Here is a 9,847-nt window from a genome sequence, read left to right on the forward strand (position 1 = left end):
AATTCATAAACATGGCACGGAAAAAGTCGACCAAAGTCTGGCTTATTGTAAGATCGATTATCTAAAATTTGAAAAGCCTTGTGCTTTAATCATTCCTCCGCTGCTACCATTAACCTTTTTGGTATATATACTTCTCTTTTAAATTAATTGTAAACGATATCTCTCGTAACTTGCAAGTTCATGCTTCATTGTTACTTAACACGGAAATCCAGTTATTTTCTGCTCACGGTTTTTCAGTTGAGTTCAGTGACTCTCCACGCACTTGAACCACACCAATCAGAAAGTAACAACAGGCATTCAGCGACTAGGCAAATTATTGAATTTGTGGTAGGCAGCAAAGTTTCGTGTTTATAATGTGCGAAAACTTTCTAGGCACAATTGAAATCGTTATGATATTACTCCTGAAAACCAATTAGTACTTAGATATAGCCTGATTGTCAACAATCCTTTCTCGGCCAATGAAATGCTCTGACGTTCTAAGGAAATATTGTATCAAAAACAAAACAAATGTCATTGACTTTTGACTAAGGGATTGCATTAATGAACGATCGATAAAAAAACACCACTGTCTTTTAGTAGAGCAGCGGCACGAATGCGAATGAAAAGTGTTGTCATGTAATCATGGATTCGGGTTTGAAGTTTGACCATAAGCAACAAATGGATGGTGGTAAACGAGAATTCGACGAGAGAATACCGTATGGACTTTGTTTTACAGACAGGGTTAAAAACACTGACACATTGCCGGTAGAAGTAAAGAGAACATCCACCAGCGGGTTTTATAATCCAGAGAGATCACAATCGCGCAAGGTTTTACCCTTGACAAGACTGAATTCTGTTGATGCAGTCCAAACAAACACATTTCACGGTGACTATAGCTCGATGAGGTTGACTAAAAGGATTTCCTCTGTAGAGAGACCAACTATGCCGCCAAGTTTACATCTGCCTTATCTCCTAGTCAACAAAGATGCTCATATCACTCCCGTATTCAATATGGCGACTTATAAAGGGTTTCGAACACAGGAAGAAAGAAAGAGCTTGTCTTGGTCCAGACAATTGGAGCGTGATCACAAGCATTTGTTTCACGATGGAAAACTGGAAGAGAAATGCTTTGCAGTTCCTACAGTGATAGATATCTCAAAACCTGCCAAGTTAAACGCTAGATAAACAACGATGCAAGCCCGTCGAATAGCAAGATGAGTGAAACAACGTATGCAGCGGAAAGTTTATCACGGGAAGCTTGGTGGTGACTCCGGCACTGTATTGTTACAGCTTGTTATCAATATTACAGTAATAAGTAAATCTTTCCTTGAACCCCAACTGAAATCAAATCTGTGTCAGTTTTTAAAATATTTCAACTCGGAGCTAATGCTTTTCATTCATTATAATTTCTGTGGTCAAATTAAACCGATCATTAAAATGATGTAACGGTGATTTCATTTATTTTATTGACCAGTTCGCATGACCAATCTATCATCAAGGTTCAGCTTTGCACAATAAACATATTCCATTTACAAAGAAACGATCAAGTTGTATCCCGAGGAGATTCGCTGAATATCCTGACAAAGGCTCTAGGTGTAAGTGGCAGGAGGGCGGGGAATTATAGAACCCCCCCGCATGCAAAACAGAGTTCCAACCCCCCGTCCCTCACTCCATTGAACAAAGACACTTTCATAAACGTTTTGGTCTGGAAACTCGCAGCGCAAGACTGGTTCAGTAAAAAACTACTGTAGTGTCACGTTCTTTTCTTAACCCTTTCACTCCCACGATCTTTCTAGTACTTCCCCTTGCTATCTGCGTACAGTTCTTATGATGCAAATTCGGAGAATTTGGCATTGGATCAAGTAATAATACCATTTATGGATGTTTCCCTCTAATCTGTCTTGGTCACGCATGGGGGCTAATTTTAAAGGAATAAATGGTTTCAGTTCATTAAGATCTCGCTTGCCTAAATTATAAAATGAAAATATTTTTCACCCTCTTTTGATTGTTAAAAATCGACCACAGCACCACTGGACACTGTTAAGACTGCGAAAAGATTTTCCCAACCCTATACCGACGGAACATGCGAAGACCATTCCGAGAAATTTAAGTTAACGCATGCGCTTAAAGGCTCCCTTGGTGTACGGTCAAACCTCCCACGTTTTAAAATGCTCCATTGCTTCTTGGATCACAATGTGGAAAAACTTTGTTGAAAGACTAACCAACTGAAAATCAGAGAAGTTGTTTCATCATGTACCTCAACAGTTGAGATGTCTTGACATTCTCTTGACCTCAACTGAAGTGCAAGATAAATCGCTGGACGATGCAGCCGTACGATAGAGCTGTGTGCTGTAAGTTGGCTGTCTTGGGAAGTGCCCTTTGAAGTCTTTCTTACAAGATATCATGAGATATAGCTGACGAGAAAGTGTTAGCTTTAAATGCTAACCTTTTGATCCAACGTCTCAGCTTTCTACATGTTGAAAAAATGAGGCCGGAAGATGACATGGAGGCTAATTCATGTCTCTGAGGCTATCTTATCATTTAACGTGTTTACTTCGTTCTTATATCAACCGCTCGAGCAAAATGGCGCGAGTTATTTACTAATACGCGTTGCGACCCTAACAAAAGTACAAAGCCTTTGACTTAGGATTTTTTCCTAAAACAAGCGTCAAGGTGTTGAGATATGATGGAAGCCAATAAATTATTGCGAAAGCTAAACTACTGATTAAAAAAAAAAAAAAACAGTGTTTTTCCAACAAATAATAACAGTCAAGCCTTTGGGTTGGTTCCACCATAAATAAATTAGTGGCCGCATAGTTTCCTGATCGAATTTCCGTATCTTAGAAGAAATATGTTACAGCAATCAAATTTTGCATTCGATACATTCACCGTTCGCCGTTTTTTAAGATTAAAAACCTTTTCATTTTATTTGAATTTTTCAGTATCACCACCTTTTCTTCCTCGTTGAATCTGACAACTTCGAGAAAAATCATTAGTAATTCATTGAAAAAAATAATAAAAAATGAACATGATGCATTCGCAATGCGAAAAAGGCATTTCCTTTCACTTCTTTGGCGCCCTTTCAGACTGTCCAAACAAACCGTGAAAGACTTCCTCCTATAAAACAAACACAGTGGCTAAATCCTTGAATAATTGATTTTACAGCCGTACGTAACGCAAAATGGACGCAAAATGGAAAAGATATATCTTGTTAATATTGGTTTGACTCAATTAAAACGATTTTTGGCTGTTAAAGTCGATATCGTCATCGTTATTTCCAGTGTTTCGTGAACACGGTGTTTTTGCGAGCTACAAAACTATCAGCTTGTTCCAATTTCAGGGATGCCTTTCTTTTCCGCGCTTTCATGACAACATGGTAAAGTTTAGGGTCTCTTGGATCTAAATGAGGAATCTTAGCAGGATCGGGAATCTTAAGAATCTTTTTGTAGACCGTTCCTCTAAACGTTCTATTTCGGAAACCGTCATTATCATTCTCCGTGTGGTTTGATGGCAAACACGCTTCCTGTTGATCCTGATAAGGCGGTTTTCTTGCATGCTTCACTTCCTCTCTGTGATATTCCCGGTTTTCCGCTAGTAGGAAAGGAAAGCAACTTCCCGTGAAAGCATTTTTCCGTTGACGGTTCAAACGTGAAATCCAAGCGTCCCTATCCCTATCCAACTCGACCTCAATATCGCGGATCGGAGGCAACACTGCTCCGATTGAAGTCTTTTTGTTGTTCTTCGAAATAATCTTATATGTCTTCTCTTTGCTTCGTGCTGTCAAATCCAGAAGCATTTCTCTTTTCAGTTCACACATAGACTCTTTTCGACCTTTCAACCACATGGGTGTCCGATCAATAACATCTGTGGTTTTTCGCTGTCTTTGATTATTTCCTTGAACTGTTGAAGTATCTTGACCCTCTTCCTGTACAAGAGGAGTAAGAAAGTTGGACAAAGATTTCTTCTGAACTTCCGTGAATTCTCTCTGTCTTTTATTGCATTCATTAGCAACTCTTCGCTGCTCTCTTGATATGACATTCAGGTCGATCTCGAGCGATTTTAGTAGACCTGCATTTGTGTGACTCGCATGTGTCAAGCCATATTTGTTCGCTATTTTGATTTTGCTTCGCTTGGGAAGGTTGCGGATCCTAATGAGCTCCTGATTAAGTCTCTCGTCTGCGTTTCTTCTTGCGCCTTCAAAGTCCATGACTTTTAGTAATTAAATAAGACGTGTAAATAACCCGATTTGTGTTTGGATCCTCGATAATCCGTGGTATTTTAATCGCTGTTTTGCGGACCTCTGTGCAGAAGATTACTCCTTCGATTCCGTGACCGTAGAGCCTTGGTCTTTGTGTTTACACTTCTCCACCCTCACAAAAAACCACCACATGGGAAATCCACTCTTTTAACCTTCCGAAAACACTTGTAACGACGTATTTTACAAACTTTATCCCTTAATGAAGAGGAATTGACTCGTTAGGCACACTAACGAACACTTAGACCCGAAGGTAAAAACTGTCTGCTTCTCTCGGCTTTGGCATTCACCTACCGTCTCTGTTCCCTCGAAGGTTTTTTGGCAGAACTCTGCTTCTTAGCCATGGTTTTCCGTGTTGTTCTGGCTCAATCTTCAAGGCGACATGGTCCCGCCGGCCATGCTCATCGACATCCCCCAGGCCATCTACTGTCGACCTCTGTGAACGCTTGCGCAAATAACACCCTGAAAATTAATCACTGTTACTTAGTCGGGACGTCAAGTTCACCGCGGTATAACAGGCTTAGAATTTAACACTTCAGTGTTGAGAGACATGAAATGGCAAGCGTCTCCAGGAAGATAAAAAGCCATCAATGCTAAAATAAACACGGAAAAAAAACTTTCAAACGGCGCTTCTATGTTTTTGTTCTAAGGCTTACATAGCAGGATTTTCCTTTGTCCTGTTATTGGATAGTTGGCATCAAAAGTCCACAATTTGATTAGTTATTTGCCAGTTCATAATGAAATGGATTTCATATGTAAATACGGTACAGTTTATTACTTTGTGTTTGTAAACACTGTACTTTTATTAACAGCTTCTATAAAGAAATATATGTAAAACACTTTGTTTACGAACGGCGATGGCTTTTGTTTTTGTGGTAAATTTGGTCTACGGCACACAGTGATGAAGAAGTACTGTCGGGTGGCTGACGGATTTTTCGGTCTTTGTCGTTTGCGTTCTATAAGAATAAGCTATTCTCATAGAAAGGTAGAGATGCACGGCGGACGTAAACACAGATTTTTATGGTCTCTGCAACTTCCAAAAGAGCGTAGAACGGCATCAAGAGAAAATAATGGTCTGGAGTTTGGGTTGAGTCCATATGGTTCGCCTCCAGGAAATTAAATCAAAGCGCGCTCTTTGTGGCAATGAAAGAACAGCAGAGTATGTTTTGTATAGCCTCAGAGGGACTCGGAATTAGTCTCCAATTCAATCTTGTTGCTTTTAAGGACCTCTGAACATTTTATCAGCTGCTAAGTTATGCTAAGGTAATATAATAATTGAAATCGTCACATCCAAATTAATTACTTTCAATTTGTTTATCAGTATAATTTTCCGTATTTCGCAGGTCACTTGTGCTGATGACTGTGAATGCTTAAACTCCCCGACTTTGAGAGAGATTTGTGAGGTGGGTTAATCCAAGACTTCTCATGCAAAAATTTGTGCTATTTCGTTTGCAGGGCGCGATTAGGGTCCCTTTGGGTTACGTAAAGGCTATCTATTTAAGAGTCAGAGGCCTCTGACTTAAACGAATAAAAGGAATGGAGAAAATTAGAAGGATGACAGGAAATCAGATCCGATTTCGTCTCATGATCTTGAACATCGTCGGTACTCGTACTCGTTTTTGGCGTTTTCGTCTTTGTTTTTTTGTTCTATTTTATATGTTTTAATCGCTCTTTATTCTCAACAAAAAATGCGTTCCCATGGTTTTTTCAGTTTCCAACGCAAATTTTACCTGGCGGTAAAAATATCACCGTCAGAGATCATAGAAAGATTGGAAAAAATCTGCGTTTAGCTCTTTTCTCTTTCTTGTTTCTTTGTTTTTGTTTTGTTTTGATTTATTTTTTTCGTATTTCAGAATGGACACTCTACGACAAAAGAGTAAATGTCGTCCTAACTCACACGCGAAATTAATTAACAACTATTCACGGAAGTGGAGGTGGTTAGTGGTAGATATTTATCGAGCCGCGAAGCGGCTAGGTAAATATCCACCGCTAACCACCGACACTGAGGTAAATAGTTGTTTTATTATATACTAAAACAGTGAGATAATATACACCACCGTCGTTAATTTGAGTGATTTCTTCGCTTGTCACTGATGCAAACCGGGGCGCCATTTTTTCCCGAGTTGCTTGGAGGTAAATAGCAAAGGATATTCGGAGTTTGACTACCCAATCAGAGCGCGCCTTCAACGCTATCCACTGTTTTAGTATATACTAATGCAAATTATTCAGCCTTACAGCTTATTATGACGAAGATAATGCTTAGATGTTGTCCCTTAAAATACTATTCAACCTGTCTCCAAGGCGCTCTCTTTAATTACTTTTGGGTGAGCGTGTTTAATTTTTCTCTCTCTCAATCAAGTCATCCACGAACAAGTTGGTCGGTCCTTGATCGGTCTGTTCTGAAGGTCCAAACGCCAGTAGTTAACGCTTTCAGCTCGTGTTCTTTTGTTTTTTCCTTTGTACATTGTTTCGTTTAAAAATGTTATTTTGATTTCTTATCGCTCGTGTGGAATGTGTCACTGCAAAAATGTTGTGTAATTTATTTGTATCAGTATTTCAAGTTAACTTGATTGATTGTTTTCAAAGTACAAAGATGAGTTTGTCAGTTAGTTCGTTTCGCTAGTTGGAACTATGTGCTCAATTCGCTGTTCACATTCGCAGCAACAAAAAGTTAAACCGGCAACAATTGTAAGTGTTATTCGTTAAGTTCACTCTTTTTTTATCTCTAGATTTATTTTTTAAGTTTTCGATTTGTAACTTTCTGATTTCGTTTTAACCGCACTTGAAATCTTAGTGGAGACGTTGAAAAAATTTTCCTTTTGTACTTGTCGAAATCAATAACATAAAAATCAATTCGTATAAAAGGTTGACGAATGATCAGGATTTTAACCTATGGCTCCTTTTCGGCGAAGTCCGTCGCGCCAGTAGATAACATCAGTAACAAAATGGTTTGATGTTAGCGCGCTGCGCAGAACTCTGGGAGTGTGGCGCAAGTAATGCATCAAATTTTTTTAAATCTTTCACCGATGAGGGACCGCTTGTTGTCTAATGGCTAGATGTTGACGTTATCTTGCCTAAAGCATATTATTAATTATTTTCGTGATTAGAATAAATCATAGATGTTAAAAGTTGCTATCATCACAATCTTCACCTTTTCGGGAATTGAGAAAAGCAACAACTGACTTTCATGCGCTTTTCTGCTCCTTGTCTTACACTAGCTTACTGCTCCAATGCTGCGGCTTTTAAGCTTTGAGGACAAATTAATAAATAACAAAGCATTTTAGTCGATGGGTTTTACAACATCCGCGCCTCGGGGTATAAAAGGTTTGCGAGTCGAATATTTTAAGCCGCATCGTGCAGCAATTCAGAGCATTCCGTTTTCAAAATGTCACAGCTCGCAGATAGCAAGCTGCAGTTCCTGTTGTAACTTCGGCAACGTTCGACGGTCTTCCCTTTGTAAATACAGCTTTTGACCCAATGCCACTGCACACGCGAATCAAAGGGTTGGAAATTTGTCTTTTCAGTTTGTCACATGCAACACAAGTTCCGAGCAGTGAACTTCAACAAGCAAGCAAATTTACAATTTTCTGCTTTAGGGCTTTTTATAGCCAATGAATCTTCTAAAATTTTAATAGCATGCGCAAAGTCTTTGGGATTCCAAGCGCAATATTTGCGCCATCCAGACTGTTCACTCCTCGCTAAACCTTTGTAAACAAATTAATTCGTTTTGGCGTCACAAAATGTGTTAATGAAAAAATTTGCACTCTGTCAAAAACAAATGAGAGTGACATGGGAAGTCAATTTCTTATTCGACAAGTGCGTCAGACTGTACGAACTCTTATGTCGAACGAACTCATCTTCAGATTTGTAACAGTCATCTAAAACCCTCTGTGTTTTAAACAATTCGCTTTGCGTTAAAGCATTCCTAAAGCAGTGAATGACAGACTTAAGAGTCTTTAAAATGTTGGATTCTTAATCCATTGTATTCCACTGGGGACCTGCTAAATTGCAAGATTTTAGAAATTCAAATTATGATGTGAAAGTTTATGCAAAACGAGTTCTCATCAAACAAATCGCTCAAGCTGTGTTTTATTCGAGCTTTGTTTAGTCTTTGTAGATGTTTATCAAACAACGTTGATTAAGTGACCTCATCGGAGGAAATGCAAAAATTATAAGAACGCTTCAAAGTGGTGGTGAATCGTGGACGTGGTCGAATTCATGTAACGGTGTGGTTTTGCTTCAAGAGCCCTAAGGAAACGGATCAAGTTTCGCGACAGCTAGTCGAGCAATTCATCAAACGCTCTAAGAAGGCCAAGAATTAAAAACATTTCAGACAGGATATTAGTTCTGAAAGGCCGAAAAAGCACGGAAAATGTGGTTAAAGATTTGAGGCTGTTTAAGAGATTGTTAAAGACTGTATTTCAAGATGAGTGTGAGTTCGTCAAGATACCCGCTTATTCGCATCAGCAAGACAGGAGAAATGAGATTGAAGAACAAGGTTGGAAATGCAATACTAAAGGAGAATGCCTACGAAGATCGAGCTCTCAGCACGCGCTTGGACGAGTTATCTAAACACCAATTCAGGCAAGATAAATACATGACTTATAGACAGCTAGAATTTGCCACCAAGCAAGTTTCGGCGTCAGAAGAACGACCCCGCACGCTGGGAAATGGACAAGAAATCGTCAAACAGATTCAACAAAATGGCGAACAGTTACCCCCAATTGATACGCGGGGGAGATCGAATGTCGTAGCTTCGAATTTAGAAGCGGGCCGTGCAAATCAAAGCGAGGAATCGGCTGGAAATGATAGGGCTAAAGGACGTTGGGAAAAGGCAATAACTCTCGTTCGTTTAGCCGCGAAAAACAGGCCGTCACGAGGCAGCGCAAAGCCGTTGTTAAGTCCAAAGAGAAAAATATCTGGAAATAAACATAGCGAGTTGCATACTAGCGACAAGGATCGACAACAGTTGCCGCCTATTCACGGAAATGAGGGAATATCGAGGGAACCCTTAGGATCTTCAAAGAGAAAGCCACCTCTTCGAAAACAGCCGAGTTTGCCAGAAATGCTCAGAGTTTCTCGTGAAAAAACCCAAAAATGCCTTGAGGATCCGAGGTTCATGAAACTCGAGCAGTGCTTAAGCGAGAAAAAAGATCATCGAGAATCGTTTAGACGACACGGAAGAAATTCAAGAACAAAACGATCTTCTTCGGACAGAATTCGCGACATGTACAATAATAATTATCTCAGCTAAAAAACCATCAAAGAGGAACTCGAATACGACTGAACTTCAAATTATAAATTATTCAGATCACACACAGCTGCTGCACACATGAAAAACACATAAAAGAAGCTTAAAATCTTAAGAAAACAAACGATTTAGTTTCGTTCGAATTTATATATGAAACGCACTTTATACAAAAATAGATACAAGTGTGGTGTTTGAAATTATTAGTGATAACTTATGAACCATTACCTTTGTCCTTGCTGCATATGCAAACCAATTTGAAAGAAACTTGTGTTAAGATATATTGTTATATATATTATTATTTATATTAATCTTGACATTTAATTTGTCAGTTTAAACACAAATTAAAAGTATGGAAATCTTAA

The 9,847-nt window shown here is 39.0% G+C and overlaps 2 protein-coding genes across 2 annotated transcripts; one reads left to right on the plus strand and one right to left on the minus strand.

Moving 5' to 3' along the window:
* Positions 1-2,877: 2,877 nt before the first annotated feature.
* Positions 2,878-4,698, minus strand: LOC111343336 (uncharacterized). The gene has a single exon (XM_022950492.2). The coding sequence runs from the start codon at positions 4,184-4,186 to the stop codon at positions 3,251-3,253; it is 936 nt and encodes a 311-aa protein (XP_022806227.2). The 5' UTR covers positions 4,187-4,698; the 3' UTR covers positions 2,878-3,250.
* A 3,336-nt stretch (positions 4,699-8,034) lies between these two features.
* LOC111343352 (uncharacterized) lies at positions 8,035-9,847 on the plus strand. The gene has a single exon (XM_022950515.2). The coding sequence runs from the start codon at positions 8,661-8,663 to the stop codon at positions 9,486-9,488; it is 828 nt and encodes a 275-aa protein (XP_022806250.2). The 5' UTR covers positions 8,035-8,660; the 3' UTR covers positions 9,489-9,847.

Source organism: Stylophora pistillata, chromosome 8, assembly GCF_964205215.1.
Source record: "Stylophora pistillata chromosome 8, jaStyPist1.2, whole genome shotgun sequence".
Classification (NCBI taxonomy): Eukaryota; Metazoa; Cnidaria; class Anthozoa; order Scleractinia; family Pocilloporidae; genus Stylophora; species Stylophora pistillata.

What these genes read in the sequence shown, in the direction of transcription:
- LOC111343336 (XM_022950492.2), bottom strand. Translation starts at nt 4,186, where the DNA reads ATGGACTTTGAAGGCGCAAGAAGAAACGCAGACGAGAGACTTAATCAG.
- LOC111343352 (XM_022950515.2), top strand. Translation starts at nt 8,661, where the DNA reads ATGAGTGTGAGTTCGTCAAGATACCCGCTTATTCGCATCAGCAAGACA.